General features: G+C 45.1%; 1 protein-coding gene across 8 annotated transcripts in view; it reads left to right on the top strand.

Moving 5' to 3' along the window:
* RSU1 (Ras suppressor protein 1) overlaps positions 1-17,456 on the top strand; it is a 185,467-nt gene that overhangs the window by 25,846 nt on the left and 142,165 nt on the right. For 5 of the 8 annotated variants that reach the window (XM_082742018.1, XM_082742012.1, XM_082742013.1 and 2 more), the window contains exon 3: positions 5,535-5,585. The exons of the other annotated variants lie outside the window; for them this stretch is intronic. In XM_082742018.1, the coding sequence (XP_082598144.1) occupies positions 5,535-5,585 (51 nt within the window). The remainder of the gene's footprint in view (positions 1-5,534; positions 5,586-17,456) is intronic. 8 annotated transcript variants of the gene reach the window in all.

The raw sequence follows: 17,456 nt of genomic DNA, 5'->3' as shown, positions 1-17,456 counted from the left end.
ACTTTGTGTAAAAGTTTTCCATCTCTTTCTCAGGGAAGCCTGGGATTTTTTCCATAACCTCCTGTGTCCATGTCCTGTAAAGGTCCAGCAACCGTGCATGGCGAGCCCTCTGTGCTATGGTGTTTTTGGATATGTCATCCCACAATAAGTAACATCTCCTGAGCTACCTACTGTCTGTTCTGGTAGACTACTCCTGTGTCCACATTCCTTTCATATCTTGCGTTTGAGCATCTGGGTCTATGTTCTCTGTTGCCTAAATTGAGTGACTGTGTAGTTTTCATCCAAGCCAGGCCAGTTTTGAGGACAGTCCGCACAATCCGAGACTTTCCCAGGCTCCCCAGGATGTACAGTAGATAGTCCTTCTTAGAGAATTTCCAAGGTAGAACCTCTAGGCATTCTGAGTGTGGTGAGTGCCCATGAAATTATTGAACTGGCCAGTTCCTTTCTGAGGATTTTCCTGCTGATTCCCTTCTTGGCTAGAGAACAGTCAGTCAGAAATTATGTGTTACGGCGCCAGGCCATCTCACCCTGTCCCTCCTTCCTTCACAAACACCTCCTTTCCAGCAATGTGGTTTCCCACTGATCATTTTGGCCTGAAACCATGTTCACCCAAAGACCGTTTCTAAAGGCTGGAGGCAGAAGGATAGCCAAGGCGCTGTAACCTTTAACTGTGTATGTCAACACACTTCTTAGTTACTTGGTCGATTTCTGAAATGTATTCTCCTTCAAAAATGCCTACGCAAAGCACAGTTTAATATTGCTTGAGGAATTTTAATAACAGTTTGTTCTCACTGTTCTGATGCTCATTCCTGACAGCTTCTGGTGCTGCTCATTCTTGGAAATATGTTATTCACATGGTGGGTGATCTCCCAGTGTGCGATTCAGGTCAGCAAGGCAGGTCAGCGGGTACAGCCTGCTTCCATTTTCCCAACATGTTTGACCATGGCAGCTTCTGTGCTTTCAAATAATCCATTCTATTTTGGTAGACACTTTCTCCCTTCTTTTTTTAACAGCACTGTTTCCATACAAGACTCACAATGAACTCACCATTGCCAGGTGGAGGGGAGTGGCGTGTTGTATAAATACGTTTGTCCCAACTCAGTCTTCCCCAGTACCAGGCTTTGTGATTGACTCTGTGATTTTGATTCTGTCCAACTTAACTGCCCTCCCCGCAGACCCAGCCCGGAATCCTTTGTTGCCCTAAATATTTTCTCAGAGATCTTTTATTAACTTTTTCTTTACTGCTCCAATTTTTTTCTCCCTCTAGTCTACTTGAACATGTAGCTCCGTAACAATAGTGAGGAAGAAAAATGCATTCTTGTGGTCTTATCGGGTGAGACAACAACTGCATTTCCCTTTATTAACACAGAAAAAGAACTCTGAAACTTGGTCACTTTCTCTCCTGCCAGATGCTTGGAGAAGGGACACGGGGAAATGGTGGAAAAGGAGCAGCTTTTCCCTAATTAAGTCCTCCATTGTGAATGGTAGCTGGGAGAAAGAACAAAAATTTTTTTCTTCTCATGAGTTAGTTGTGGTATCAGGAAAACTTAGGGCAGAGACGGGAGGCTTCTTCATTTTCTTTTGTGATCAGGACTGATTTCTCTGACACTCAGAGGGAGTGGTGTGCTAGTGTATGAGGCTGCTAGTTAGTTATCTGCCACTATCAGCTTGTCCCATCTGTGTTGGTAGTAAAACCCTCCTTTTTAGCTGGCCCTTGGTCACCTGGAATAGAGACTCCATTTCCTTGTCTCCCTTACAGCGAGGCTTCACTGATGAATTGATTGCAAGTGGAAATACCACATGCAGTTTCTTGGAAGTATCCCAAAGGAGGAAGTGTTCTTTTTTTTGTCTTCTGAGGGGGAATACAGACATGATGGCAAAGCTCAGGCAGCCATCCTGTGGCATGAGGTGGGAGCCACGTGTTGGGGATGGTTGAGCAGCAAGATACCAGGAACCTCTGGATCACCTGTGTGTAAGTGAGACAGATCCCCATGTGTGCACCCTGGTTAGCTTGTGGCTTGTACTTACATGATGGTGACCGTAATCTTAACCAGTGCATCTGTGAGTCTTTTTTATCTGCTGTGGTAGGAAGGTAGCTCTTTGAGATACTTTTTTCCCCCATCTCAAACTGTGTACTTCAGAGAGAGAGAAACGCTTAATTGGTGGACAAGGAATCTTAACTCTTAAAATAAAAACATGCAAGATCTTCTGCAGTGTTTAAAGTCTTAAGTGTCCTGTGAGAAGAGGCCATTTTGACTTTTGAAAACCACAAAAATTCTTTTCTCTTTCCCTATTGACTTGTGCTTCCCCTTCCCTAATGGTTCAGTCCCAAAGCCAGGGAGTAAGACGGAAAGAGAGAGGTGGTCAGGGTCGGGAACACTGGTGGCCTAGAATGGGGGGGTGAGGACCCGAGTGGGGTGAGTTGAGCATCTCTGCAGGTCGGGGAGCCGGGCCTGCAAGGTTCCAGCCCAAGCAGGGCAAGGAGGGTGTTGCTGTGGACGGGCGGGTGAGCAGGGGAGTCTGAGCAGAGCATGAAGGGGTCCCACAGGAGGGAGGAGTGTGGGGGAGATTGGTTACTGCATCGATTCTGAAGTTGGAGAGTTGAAAGGACTCTCCTTCCACAGAGACTACTCACAGGGTAATTAAAGGCACAGGATCTGGCTTAGCAGGCGTAAGGAAGCCTGGGTGAGCCTCAGGGGGCCTCAGAATCTCAGTGAGGCTGTTCCCCAGAGTCGTTTCTTTACTGCTCGCGACATGTTAGCTCTTCACACGAGGAACCATGTGTGAGGAATCTTGAGTTTAGGGTAGCCTGGGCAGACATGTCCAGCAGGGGCTCGCATGCCCCACTGATCACGGGCCCCATAGCCAGGTGACAGCCATCAGTCTACACATCCCTAAACAGTGTAAACAAGCTGGCGCTGGGGGTTTCCTGGGTGTCTTCGACTTTAAGCTGACATCACTCGTCGCTGGCCAGCCTTCTTCTTGATCTTGACCAAGAATCCGTACGCACCTTTCAGGGGCCCCTGCGAACAAGCATAGAGAGGCGTTGGTCTGGCTGTAGGAGGACTCCTTCCTGCGGTTTATATGTAGGATTATTGATACACAGTAAGTGGGGCAGAGGTGACGAAAGCCGGAGTTCTCACTGTTGGAGAAGGGAGTCACGCATACAGAGACGGAAGAAACTGGAGTGAGCGGGGTGATGTTGTATTGGAGCTGGAGATAATGTTGTGAACTCAGGGTTTTCGGTAATAACAGTATAGAGTGTGTGTGTGTGTGTGTGTGTGTCTGCGCGCGCGTGTGTGCGCTCAAGCTCTGTCCACTAAGAGGAGCTGAGAATACCGAGCCCCAAATAGCAGTGAGCACATCTGGTGCCCAGATTTTGTCGTATAAATACCAGTTTCCACAAAAAGGAACCAGAGCTCATTAGAGAAATGGTGGTTTCAGGGCTGTGGCAGAAAAAGGACAAGATGAGCCTGAGTGTCTAGTGCCCGGAAGCGGCGAAGTGCCCAGGGAGTAGGGGGACCGGTCAGAAGGCTCGCAGCCGGCTCGGGTGGGCTCTGTCTGGCCCCGTCGGGCAGTTGGAACCCCAGCATAAGTGACAAGGAGACTGTAATGCACTGACCGCTGTAAGACACCAAGGGCCATGCAGACAGAAAGAGAGGAACTGCAGTTTCTCAACAGCAACAGTCTTGACATTTTGGACTGGATGGTCCTGCAGAGCCAAAACTCTGCTCTGCTGGACTCTCCTTCCAGAAGCACCGGCTGTTTCTCGTTCTGGAGATTCCTGCAGAGGAGTGAGGGGGCCGCCTCGTGCCTTGGGGCATCCCAGGCCCCCGCCCCTCAGGACGCCTCAGCTTCGGACCTGCGCTGTCTCCTACAGACACAGCGGGAGCTCCTGAGGAAAATTGGGGTTTTAGTAACCGTGGGTGTTAGAGTCAAAAACCTTGCCAGACATTGCCAAATAGTACCGTGAGGGTGGAGATGGCCCTGGTCAGAGGTCATGAGCCGCATGTGACATGGGGTATTTCTAGGGTTCTGCAGTACCCCCCTTCCTCAGCCCCCTTCTTTCCAAATGCTTATTGATTACAAAGGGGAAACGAAAGCACCTTGGTGGAGAAGCCTGGCAGAGGTCAGCGGTCAAGGAAGGATGGTCATTGAGGTTGCACCGCTCTGATAGGACCCATCGAGGAGAACCCCGCGTTGCCTTGACCTTCCTGCCAACGAGGCTTCACCTCAGTCTACCCAGGAACAAAGGAATTGACGGATCTGCATGGAGGTCCACATCTGGAGTAATTGGGCCTGCAGGCAGGCTTCACAGTGGCCAAGGTCTCACGGAAGGCAGCGGGAGAGAGAAACGCGGGCAAGACGTGGTCTGAGAGAACCCGCAGCTGCACGCAGCGGGACTGGGAACCGGGTTGTTCACTTGCCGAGAGAAGTGATTGGGGCGTCTGGTGACACTGGGGTGAGGGCCAAGGACTAGGTGGTGATGACTTGTGACAGGAAGTGCCTGGCTTGGGTGGCAGGAGGCCATCCTCCGCATACCCTGACTTTGTGGGCATCAGGCCGGCCGCGCACTCTCAAAAGGTTTCCGGGCAGGAAGACAGGTCTCTACTGCATTTTGAATTTTCTATAACTTTGTGGTGGTTGGGGGGGAAAAAAAAAGGAAAGAAACACATTCAGAAGCTGTGATCAGGAGTGATAACACTCATTTTCTTCCCAGCGTGCTGGGGTCCAACATGAAGGCCCTTCTTGGGAAAATTTTTTGTCGTCTTCTGAGGGAAAAATGTCCGCTGCATTAATAAGAGAACGTTCTGAGAGAACGAATATTGGAAAAATGTCTAAAGCTGTTTACTAGATAAAATGTATATTTAAAACATAGTGTTTAAAGCATATGCTGATCATCCTGCACAGTTTTAGAGCCCCAAATGGAAGGCAGGTCGCTTTTCTCTTGGACTTTTTTCTCTCTTTCTTTATAGTGGGAAAAACCCTATTTCCGGCAAGTCTGATCTTGTTGAGTTTAAAGCTCCTCGAGATTGTCTGGAACCGGTGAGCAAGCTGCCGGTGCTTTGAAAGAAATACCAACCAAAATAATTTGAGGGGAGAGTTTTTTCCTCTTCGTCCCTGGGAGCGTGTACAAGAGTTTCTGGGCGGCCTGTGCGCAGGGGAAGGAACATGCGCCTCCTGTCCACAGAGGATGTTCCCTTTGGAACAGGCGAGGTTCCCTGCTTCTCCACGCCCTGGCTGTGGAGATGGGTCGCTCAGGCGGGCGCAGAGCTAACTGGCCCTTGTCGTGTTTGATCCGGTGACATTAATCTCATTGGCCCTAATTCACTGTGCTAATTGCATAACGTTTTTTAATTTGGAGTGACATTTCACAGACAGTGTTGCATGAAACCTTGCTTCTGTTTTTGTGAGTGCTAACACTTGACCTTGTGGAAATCATTTAACGCTTTACCTTGTAGGAGAGTGGGGGTAATTTGGATAATTTGGATACATGTACTGACTGTGTGATTTCTTTTTTTTTTCTTTTGCAGTCTCCTTATCCCACATCACACAGCTGGTCCTCAGCCACAACAAGCTAACAAGTGAGTTAACTTTACCGTTAGTTACACGGTTTCTGACTCTTAGGTGATCGTTGTGATACTGCTGATTCTTTTGTTTCCTTTAAAAATGCTCAGGACAGATGTTATTTGGGGAAACCTAAAATCATTTTTGGTGACAAGTGTGATACACAAGAATCTTCTCCTGTATTATATACTTTTGCTCTGTTGTGTTTTGGTTTTGTTTTTGTTTTTACTTTGCCCTGTTTTGAGGATTCTTTCTTCACTTGTGTAAACTGAAGGAAGAACATGACATTGCTTCTCAGGAAATGGTTCCTTTCAGGGCTGGTAAGTGACCTCAGATGCCAGGCGATTGATGAGTGTTTTAGGGGGTGGGGGACAAACCAAACTTATTAAAAATATTAGAGTTCTTGGCTTTCTCTGTACCTCCCCAAAGGGAGAATATTTAACTGTTGCTCCTTTACTCTGATGGATGGGGGGATTCCTACCCCTTCCCGGACCCCACCAACAAAATTGTGTAAGTTATGTAACTTGGCATCGGCATTTTTCACATTTTTGAGTCTGGTTCCCAAGAAGAATTCTCTGGGGCCTGGGTGGTGTCATGGCTTGGTTCACCTACAGGAGAACAGAGAGTTGTTTTTGTGAAAATATCTCATATGAGTGATAATGGGCCATTTTATCCTTAGAGCGGGGACTTTAAAGATTTTACTGACAGGGAGCCACTCTCCTTTCTCATTCCTAATTGACTGTCACTTCTTTGTGCTTGCCATATTTCCTGCAGACTTGAATGATTTTCTAATCATGTGGCAAGAATTTGTTAGGGCGCTTGAGTCCCATGAAACGGAGCTGCATGTCACGTTGAGGGATTTGCCGTGTAAATTTATGTGTATATGTGCATTATGTACAGCTCGAGGCAATGTCACAGAGCTGCTGATTACTGAGAATTAAGAGGGTGGTTAGGGCCCCTCGTGTGCCGAAAACAGGCAGATTTAGTTCATTTTTAGCAAATAGCACCTATTGGTAAGGCCAAGGCAGAGGGGCGTGCTCCTCGTGTTTGAGTAATGATGGTCAAGAAGCTGAGAGTGGGGGCGCCTGGCTGGCTCAGGGGGTTAAAGCCTTTGCCTTCGGCTCAGGTCATGATCTCAGGGTCCTGGGATCGAGTCCCACATGGGGCTCTCTGCTCAGCAGGGAGCCTGCTTCCCCCCTCCTCTCTCTCTGCCTGCCTCTGCCTACTTGTGATCTTTATCTGTCAAATAAATAAATAAAATCTTTAAAAAAAAAAACAGAAGCTGAGAGTGAGGGCTCCGCGTCACATGACATCATTTTTGTAACAGGTAATATGCTGCCGGTTTCCTGGTTTTCACAGCAAAGGATCCTTTTGTCCACTGATACCTTATCCCCAGCTCACAGGGCGTTTGCAGTTTGTTCTGAAAGGGGGACAGCACAATCCCTGAATTCCCCAGAATTTGGGGAGTAGAAGTCCCCGAAGCTGTTGCACAGTTCATACAAATATTTAATTGCCAAGCTTCCTGTGGTTAGATTTGCATCATCAGCAGAGTGAAAAAAGTGTACATTTAAACAGGAAGCAAGACATGCTCCGTTCCTATTATATCATTAATTGATCTGTTCTTTTTTAAAAAACAAAACAAAAAACAAAACCTTCCACTTTTTTCAGTAGTCGTTTATTTCTCTTTACGTGACCACAAGGATAAAAATCTCAGGGCTCAGTGGATCCGTTTCTTTCTGCAGACAGAGAGTACAAGATGAATTTAGAGAGGCACGAAAACGGAGTTAAATTACGTCTGCTCCTAAAGAGGTTGGCTGGGAATGGATTCAAACTTCAAATTTCATCCTTCCTGTTTTTTTTTTTTCCCCCTTTTTTCTTTTTCCATTTGAGACATTCTTGACCTAATCCAGTAAACTCTAATTAATCGTCTTGGTAAATTCTGTTTCAAGCCATTGTGAGTCGTGTCAGTGACACTCGATCTGTTCCACTAAGGTCAAATTAGCATCTTTTACTATTTTTCTGGCATTTAAATGAATGACTTCGCTATGGTTTTTCAAGTATTTATAGTAAATATGTCCATTTGATGGAAATATAAATATGCATTAAATGCAAGTGGCTGAGCACACCCTCCTGTCACTTTGTATGGTAATCAGTGTCTTTCACTTTCTGTGGTTTTTAATAGGGCCTGGCTGACAATGCTGCATTAAAACCAGTGGCACTCAGAAGTTAAACCCCTCAGCCCTTCTTTTGTCTTGCAGAAAGTACTTGTGTTTTTCTCTCAGTCTGCCAATTACGCTGTTGTTTGACATTTCCGCTGGTGTGCTCACGAAATGAAAGGCTAGCCTGCTCAGACTGGGACCTTGATTTGGGGACAACGGAGTTGGGATCTGCTGAGCCATCCAGGTCCTGGGGGCAGCGAGTGGGCTTCCTTTCCCTGCAGGTGGTTTGGACGTGAACAGGTCCTCTCACCGTAGTATGAGGTAGTATGAGGGAGGCCACACAAAGCCGGACGTGGCCCGGCGATCCTTCAATTCCCCCAAGATTCTGTGAACAGAAATCCTTAAAGCTTTCTATATTTGAACTAATGAAAAATATTTCTAGTTCGTCAAGCCAGTTAGGGGTTCATCGATAATACAGCAGCACTATTTGCATTTCAACGGGGGTGGGGTGGGGATGGGGGCTGTGTGGATGGGCTTGGCTGGGAGCCCGGTGGGGGATCGCTCAGCCTGGAACAGCTTTCCTGGATGCATGGAGGCCTGCCTCTCCCAGATGTATTTAGAGGGAAGGCAGAGCAGCAGGCCAGTCTTTTCCTTCTTCCCTTCTGCTCCAGCTGGGGAGGTGCTAGCTGGCAAGCTAGCCGAGGTGTTCTCTGGCCCAGGAGGGATGTTTTCAGAGTAAAGATGGGGTTCTTCCACCAGGCTGTCCCCTCCGAAACACCATTCGCCCTGCGGTTTGCCTGACCAGCAGAACCTGCCCCATCTGCCCCCGCTCCTCCAGCACCCCCTCCCCAGATGCTGCGGAAAGATTGGTCAGTCCCTCTCCTCATGGCCAGCCCTGCCTCTGCACCTGTACTCACTTGCCGCCTCCCTTCCACCCATGCCTCCTCCCCCCTCCTCCTGTGCTCCAGGCTCCCCTGGCTGCTCTGGCCAATGGGAAATGGTTCTTCCCCAAACTCCTATTGTTCATAGACCCCTAAGACCAGTGCAGCATGTCCTTGTCCTCCTGCTGCTTTGTTGACTCCCTCTTTCCAGATCTTAAGCTTTCTTGAAAGTGGGGATCCTTTATTTCTTCTTTTTCCTTAACACCTATCACTGAGCACCTAGTGGTTTCCCTGGAAATGTCTACAGAAAGCAGTAATGATTGATAGAAGGGAGCAGGAGATGGCAGGGAGGTCATGGAGGAAACAGCTGGCCTGAGATGACGCCATCTTTGTAGAAACTGGACTTACATTCTTGGGATTAACTGGTATAGCGGCCTGAGTAGATGCGGCCACAACACGCTTCTCTTTCCTACTCAGGGGCTCATGTCACACACGCCAGACCAAGTGCTCCAAAGAAACATTACCCTGTGTCCTGGGAATGGATGTCTTGTTCTTCGTCACGGAGACCCTTTCATAGTGAGGGTGATGGACTGGGACCGCACCCCTTCGTACATCTCAGCTCCCACAGATGGGGACAGCTCGTGTCAGGATGACTCACAGATGCTGCTTCCGCCCAGAGACCCTGATGGCTCGGCTGAGCGTCACTTCTCCATAAACCCTTCATTCGTTCTTAGAGCTGTGACAGCTTCTGCGCCTTTTACTCTACTTCAAGCTAGATTTATATATTTAAGATCCCAATTATTTACTGTTTTCTTCATGCAATTAATTGCATTATAATGTCCTGGAGCTCAGGAGCCCTGGCTGAAGCGCTTCTGTATCCCACATCTCCGAAGGTACCAAGAGCATGTTGAACATCACCTTGGCCTTCAGTTAATACAGGTTGATTAATGGATTGGCGGGTGATGAGTTGGGATAAGTCAGAGCCAGACAGAGATGACCTGCCCAGGGCCTTGCTTGCTCTCAGTGTTTTGAAAGACGGGAACGTAACAGTGATTTCAAAGACTCTCTTCCTGTGTGTCTGCCCCCTGCTCAAATGCTTGTCTTTGATTACTCTGCCTTTTAAGCCAGTGTTTGCTGAGTCTTTTCAGTTGGCCCCATAAGCTCATACCTGGTTTTTATGGTGGTTTGGGAGTGTTAGGCTTTGTAAATGTTTTCCTACTTGTTTTCAGTCTTTGAGATTTTCATTTTAAGACTGTCATTTTAAGGCTTGTCCACTAGAGGTCACTGTTGAGATATGTATTTTTTTTTCCCTGGGTCTTTTGGCTAAGAGATGAAAAACCAAATTTGTGTTATCAGATTAAATTTTTTGCAGGCTATTCTGCTCTGTCCAGTAGGATATGTTGCTGTTGCTATTTACGTTGTGCAGTGTGCTATGATGAAGGTATATCCCTCTATAAGGGTATATATTGTTTTTCTCTTTTGCTCCTATAATTATCGTTCTGTCTCACATGCCAGTTATTAGTGTATTACTACTTCTTTCTCAAGTTAGGAAGTTTACTTCTTTACACTGGAAGAATTTTATTGCCCTCTGTAGTATTTTGTATTGGGGATATGTAAGATTTTATTCCTGTGGAAGAAAGCTGAAAATAAGTATGCGTGTAACCAGATTTTTTTTTTTTAAAGATTTTATTTATTTATTTGACAGACAGAGATTACAAGTAGGCAGAGAGGCAGGCAGAGAGGAGGAAGCAGGCTCCCCGCCGAGCAGAGAGCCCGATGTGGGGCTCGATCCCAGGACACTGGTATCATGACCTGAGCCGAAGGCAAAGGCTTTAACCCACTGAGCCACCCAGGCGGCCCGTGTAACCAGATTTTAATTTAAAAAAATAACCATGTAAAACTCAGGGAAATTGTGTGAGGACTTATATGGATTCTTCTACTAAATGTCACCGTGGGGGGAAGGATACTCTGCCTTATGAAATGAATTACACTCTGAGTTGGTGGGCAAAACAGTTTCTGAGCATAATTTTTTAATGTGAAGCTTTTCTTAATTTTAAAAACAATTTTATTTTTACAGCCAAACCCACATACAGAGATTGCTGGCACCTTGAAGATGATAGTCGTGTTTTTCATTTTGTGACCCATGCATTTTAGGATTAAGCATTCATCATTTTGTGCAAAAAATGTGATGAATATCATCTCACTCTGTGTGAACGTTGCATAGCCTGCTCTGTGTAAACCTTTCATAAGTGTGGGTGTCTGGGTGTCATTGTTCCGTTTTATACTTTGAACTTTGAACTGTTCTATAAAACCTTTTCTTGAGGTTTTAGGAGTTTTGCCTGCAGTTTGAGGCCTTTAATGCATTGGAAATGGCTAGTCAGGCAGTAAACCCAAGGTTTATGGGAAAACGTGTTTTATTTTTTTTAACAGACTATTTCTCATTAGTTTTAGCTCATGTATGAATTCGAAATTACAGAGAACAAGAAATGCTAGGATTTTCTTTATTGGTGATTTCAATAATTTATCAAAGATAATGTTTTAAATATACAGAAGTTAATACAAGGTTTTAAAGTTTTATGTAGATGTATATATATCCACAGGATATTTACCATAAATGTTATTATAAATGAGTTAAGGAGCATGTTGCACATGGAATATGATATCCTCCAAATTTGCAGATCCAATTATAATGAAGAAAATTAAGCAGTTTTTTTTAAAAAGCATGATAAATTAAACCCCTTTCTACAGAGCTCACAGATTGCTGAGATGTGTGAGAAAAAGAAACTGTTCCAACTCATGAGAATGACCTTCACCAGTGTTCAACACCTTTCTGTTCTAAAGTCTCTAGTTCTTCTTTCATAGATTATTTGTCATGCCTTATGCAAAAGTTCCTGTGCATGGCTTGTATGAAATTAAACTGAGGGGAAATATGCAAAATAAATCGTCTCTGTGTCATGAATTTATCTTGTGACAATGTCAAAACAACTTGCTGTTTGCATTTTAAAAGAGTGTAAATGTATTTATAATACAGAGGCTTTGATCAATAGCTTATTTTTTTAATTAGTGCACATTTATCAGTTTGTTACTATGCCACCATTTGAAAGATTGGATTTGAAAAACTATATACATAGTATTTTTGAGTCTGGCAGCTATTAATTCGACAGCATCTATCAGATGATACCAGTGGTTAGGTTACCATAAAAAAATTTACCTGCAGTTGGGAGTTCGTTGTTTTGGTTTTAGTAAGTAAACCTGCTATGCCATCTTGTGGAAGAATCTGTTGACCCCATAGTCCGGAACCGGGTCCACGGTCAATGGGTGAAGTTGGAGAAGCTGTCTCTCTCTGTCTCTCTCTTTCTTTCTTTCTTTTTTTTTTTTAAGATTATTTATTTATTTATTTATTTGACAGACAGAGATCACAAGTAGGCAGAGAGGCAGGCAGAGAGAGGAAGGGAAGCAGGCTCCCTGCTGAGCAGAGAGCCAGATGTGGGCTTGATCCCAGAACCCCGGGATCTTGACCTGAGCTGAAGGCAGAGGTTTTAACCCACTGAGCCACCCAGGAACCCCAGAAGCTGTCTCTTGATGGTATTGTGTCCTTAGCTGAGACTCTAGCCCACGGGTCCAGCGCTACCAACCAAAATGTACCTATTCTAGAATCTCTGTTCTTGGAGTCTGTGCTAAGTGGAAGCTAAACTGTAGTGTATTAATTCTTCCACAGTATTTTTTATTTATTCATTATTATTATCATCACTGTTTTTATTTAGAGACTGGGAGAGAGTGGGGGATTGGGAGGGATTGGGGAAGAGGGAGAGGAAGGATCTTAAGCAGACACCTTGCCCAGTATGGAGTCAGATGCAGGGCTTCATCCCACGACTCTGAGATCATGACATGAGCTGAAAATCAAGAGTCCGACGCTTAACCTACTGAGCCATACAGGCGCTGCCACAGTATATTTTTAAATGGAATGACTTTAGTTATGAGAATTTCAGAATGGTGGCAGGCTGTGGAGAGAATGATCTGCAGCCAGTTTGAACCTGTCCCTTTCCAAGTCATAACTAGCCTCTAAGGAAGGCTGATCTTGAAAAATGTTTCTTTTACTATTTACTATACAAGTCTCAGAATTGATTTAGTAGCAGAAATGTATATGTAAATCATTTGTTGACTCTTACTCCTAAATAATGTGGGGTGTGTGTGTGTGTCTGTGTACATACGTACCTGCGTGGGTGTAGTATGGAAGAGGGTGGGAGAGGGTATTCTAAGAGGTGCAGTTCCTTGGGACATATATTCTTTTAGAGAAGTTCTTAACATTTCCTAACTCACCAACCTTTCTTAATGGGGTGAAACTATGTCACCCCATGAAGTCAATGGGGTGACGTATGAAACTATGTCATTTATCCCTAGAAAAATGCACATAGGTTTTGTGGATCCTATAGAGAACTATCTTTGAGTTCTTTAGGGGTGCCTATAACTCAGATTTAGAAACCCCGGAGTAGGGGAAAGATAGCAGTATATTTGCGGTATGAATAAACTGGTGCTGTTTCTTACAGATGTCAGCTGGAAATTTGTATGAAATTTCAAAAAGGTGACTGTCGATGCAATGTGAAATTCACTCTTTTTTAAAAAAGGTTCAAAATCTCCACCTACTTTAGCTGATGAAATTAAATATAAGAATGTGGATCTTGAATGGAATGCATAGGTATTGCTAGCCTTAAATATAAAACTGCTCATTATTTTACCAGCAAAAAATGGGTTTATTTGGGAATAGCAGAGAATTGCAGTATGGGACAAAGCAAGCTGTGGCCAAACCACAGGCGAGTCCAGGGAACAAAGGATTGGGAGAGCTCCTCTATGGAGGAGGGGGGAAGTATGCTGTTATAAACAAAAAGCCCTTTGGATTAAACTGGGAGCTGGAAGTATGGTGGCTTTTCATTGGCTAAGTTGTGACTGTCTCTGATTGGCTGTGCTGTTGCCAGGGCGAGGAGGTAAGCCTTTCTTCCTCCTGCAGGGATAGTCAAGTACCCCTGTGCAAGGTTCATCTCTTCCTGTTGGGTCGAGCATAAGAGCTCCCCCTGCTGGCCTCTCAAATCCGTTTGCGTGAGGTCTCCCTTTATTAATTTTAAGAGTATATACATATCTCAATTTCCATAACATCTAGGAGGATTCTTTTTCCCATTTCAGTTTTTCTTCTGTTTGCCAGTCAGCTCAATAGGATAAAACGCTCTGCGATTGACCTACCACTAGTTAACAAACTCATCCCCTTCCTTTTCAGATGTTTTCAGTCAGAACCCTCTTGTCTAATTTTTTGCTCTTCCTTTAACCTTTTCCTCCTGTCCATATATACCCTTCTCTGATCACCTTATTTTTTTAAAAGTTTTTATTTATTTGCTTGACAGATATAGAGAGAGCACAAGTAGACAGAGCAGCAGGCAGAGGCAGAGAGAGAAGTGGACTGCCCGCTGAGTGGGGAGCCCAATGTGGGGCTCAACCCTGGGATCATGACCTGAGCCAAAGGCAGGGCTTAACCGACTGAGCCAGCCAGGCGCCCCAGATCCTCTGATTCTTACCTGCAGTCCCTACCCCTCTTCAGATCTTGCTGATCCTTCAAAAAGTTGAGATGGATTCGCCTCTTTGCCCCACAAAGCCCGTCTGTCCCACCACCTGCACTATATGGAAAATAAAGTATTAAGGTCGTGCAGAGTTTATTAGCCTCTGAAGGGCCAACTTCACATACGTGATGACTTGAGCGAGGAAGGAAGGGCATTTATTGACGCCGTCCTCTATATCCAGTAGAAGCAACTGGCCTGAAGTGGTCAAGTAACTAGAGCTGGAAGCTGGGGGCTTTACACGGCGTCCTAAGTGTCTGTGCTCACCATCGCCCATCTGCCTTGCCAAGGATGTACGTGTATAGTTTACATATCCCACCCACATAAATCTAGGAGCTCAGTGGGGGAAGCAAGGCCGTGGCTCTTTATGTGCTCAAAAAAAAAAAAAAAAGGCAGGGAGAATTCCAAAGGTTAAAAGGCAGATTATCAGAGAGGGGGTGTTTACAAAGCCCTGTGTGGATCCTGTGGATTTTTCTGGCCCTGGGCATTTACCCCTGCTCCCTTTCTTCCTCATATAATTACTCCCGTCCTCAGCATTAAAATACATGAGGAAAGAAGAGAAGTAACCCATTGTGGCCTCGTGCTGAAGTCATTCTTAATTGTAGAAGAAGATGTGAGCTCTGGGCAAAGCATGTTTGTGTGTGTGTGTGTGTGTGTGTGTGTGTGTGTGAATTTGCCTTGTCTGCTGTCTCCCTCTTCATGTTCATAATTGAAGATTGAGTGTGTGTGTGTTTACTACATTATAATGATATTTAAGAGCCTGGTTAGGACTTTCTAGAACTCTGAGTCTGCATTCTGCGACGAGTGAAGTGGTTTTTGTTTTTCATGTTCTCCTCTTCCTTCTTGCCGTGTCTCGAAACTTCTTAGGCATTTTTCCCAGAGAAGCCTCTGCCCTTTGCTTGCCCTTCACTCAATGTCACTTCCTCCCAGACCTTAAATGCCACTGCCTTTCCTCTTACTGCTGCTTCTCTGACCCAGCTCCCTGGGTCAGGCTGGTTCCTGACCTACCGCTGGGCTGCCCACGTCGAGCCTTGGCGCTGGAGTATGGTTTCACAGGTACTTTCCTGCAAAAATTCAGGGTTCAAGATTGCATGGCGCATTCTTTGGTTGTCTCTGGGCTGTTAACAAAAGATGCAGAAATCAGGTAAATTCCGCATCCTCAAAGGGGCAGAAATCCATGCTTGTCAGCTTTTTAGGAGATTTGTTTGGCCTCGTGTACCCATTTTTTATAGCTCAGGGACATATATTTTTGCATGTTTGACTTTATACTGTAAAATCTGCCTTAATGCTTGCTTGTAACTTTTTTCCCTGATTTTTTTGTGGAATTGATTATTCTCATTGTTGCTGAAAGAGTAGGATCTTTACTTTTTTTTTTTTTTTCCTTTGCTACTTTTTCAGTGAATTAAGTCAGGATATTTTTGGTTAGTAAAATTAGTTTAGCTGCAGACTCTTAAGAGACCCATGATGAGATACATGAAATACAAGAAGTATGTACCTCGAGGTGTGGGTGCTTAGTAAATACTGCTGTTAAACTGAATGTAGCATTACTGTTGGCATTTATAAAGCTAATAATGAGTTAGGGAATGTTGGCCTTTGTTGGTAGATGTTTAGATATTTTGGTATTTAATTTTTACCGTGAGGAACATATAGATCCTTTTAAATGAGAATCTGCTTTACTGTTTCATAAACTTTATGTTTTTAAATAACCCGTAACTACTGTAATTCACTGTTTTAATGGCTGCTTTGGGGAAAATCCCATAAAATCTGTAAAGCCTAGTTATCATTAGTATACTTGTGAACTTCACATTCTTGGGCTAAGATATAATTAGTTCATTACCCACCTTGCATTTTGGGGCCAGAAAACAAAAGTCATTAATCACTATAAATACAAATGACCTTTTTTGCATATAAAATTCTGAAGCACATAATTATTTGTATGTGAGACTAAAGAGATTCTTCTTTACAGGTAATCATTAAACTGGCATTCAAGACTATGATTCCTAATTTGCTGAAAGAATTGACGTCTGTATAATGAGTCTAGACATCATCTCTGTGGTAGGAAAGGACTAATGTCTCCAGCTAGTCCAATTGAGTGTTAAAGGGGCTGCCCTTCTACTCTGACCAGGAATGCCCCAAATTCATATTTCGCTTTTGTTCTTTTGGCTTCTTCCCACCTTGCCTCAGTCAGGGCACAGGGGGACAGTTGTTATCCAGTATCGTATTCATCCAGTACTGGGGCAAAGAAATGTTTGCTTCCATCACTATTTGATGTATTCTCGTGGTTTTCATACTTTTTCTAGTAACTCTCTTGTAGCACTGTATTTTCGGGATCTAATAACTGACCTCATTGAACAATCTACCATCCCTTATCCTTTCCTGTTTAAGAAATCTTAGAAAGCAGCAGAAGCACGCAGACACCTGACCGGGCATTTTCATTTGGTAGGGCAATCAAGTCTCCTGTTCTTAATACAAGTACGCCAGGTTTGGGGAGGCAGTGCTATCTGATGTTTTTGCTTTACCCGCCCATGTGGCGGTGTCTTCTGCCATGGGTCAGTCGAACTGAGGTGTGTCTGCCAATGGGCACGAGATTGGAGCTTTTCACCCATTGTGGGGCGGGGAGCGTGCCCTCCGCCGGGCCACGGGCTGTTCTTCACCCTAGTGGGCAGTGGTTCCCGTTAGGTACCCTCTCTGAGTCTTCTTCTTTGGACACTTGGGGCTGTTTTCAGTCCCTCTCTGGTATCCGGTGATGGAGGCAGTGGCTGAACCATGAAGTCAGTTTTCCTAAGAGGCCTGCAGGCAGCATCCCCTTGGCGTTCCTGTCCTGGCCTGGCACCTCTCCTCCGCAGTAATCTTCAGATTAAAAGAAAAAAAAAAAAAGAAAGAAAAGAAAAGAAAAGAAAAAAAAAACCAGTCTGGGAGCTTCTGCAAAGACAGGCACAGCGTAGTTCTGACGACTCAGAAGTTTGGTGGAGGTGGTGGGTAGGGTTCCCAACTCCGGATTTCGTGCCTGTGCTTATGAGGAAGACCTACATGTGTTCCGAGCAGCTTCTGGCTTCCCGGCAGCCGTGGGTGGAACGTGGTGCCTGGTCTCTTACTGCCCTTTTGTAGCTGTAGAGGACCCGGCTGTCAGTGCTAACCATATGGCTCCAAAGACCAACGCGTGACCTGCCGGCCTTTCCGTAGGCTGCACGCTGCCGAGCGCCAGTCCTTATGTTCTGCAGGGAGCCTGCTGCTCCCAGAGCCCG

This window comes from Mustela nivalis (genome assembly GCF_964662115.1).
Source record: "Mustela nivalis genome assembly, chromosome: 7".
NCBI classification, from domain to species: Eukaryota; Metazoa; Chordata; class Mammalia; order Carnivora; family Mustelidae; genus Mustela; species Mustela nivalis.
This window is presented reverse-complemented; position numbering and strand designations above follow the sequence as displayed.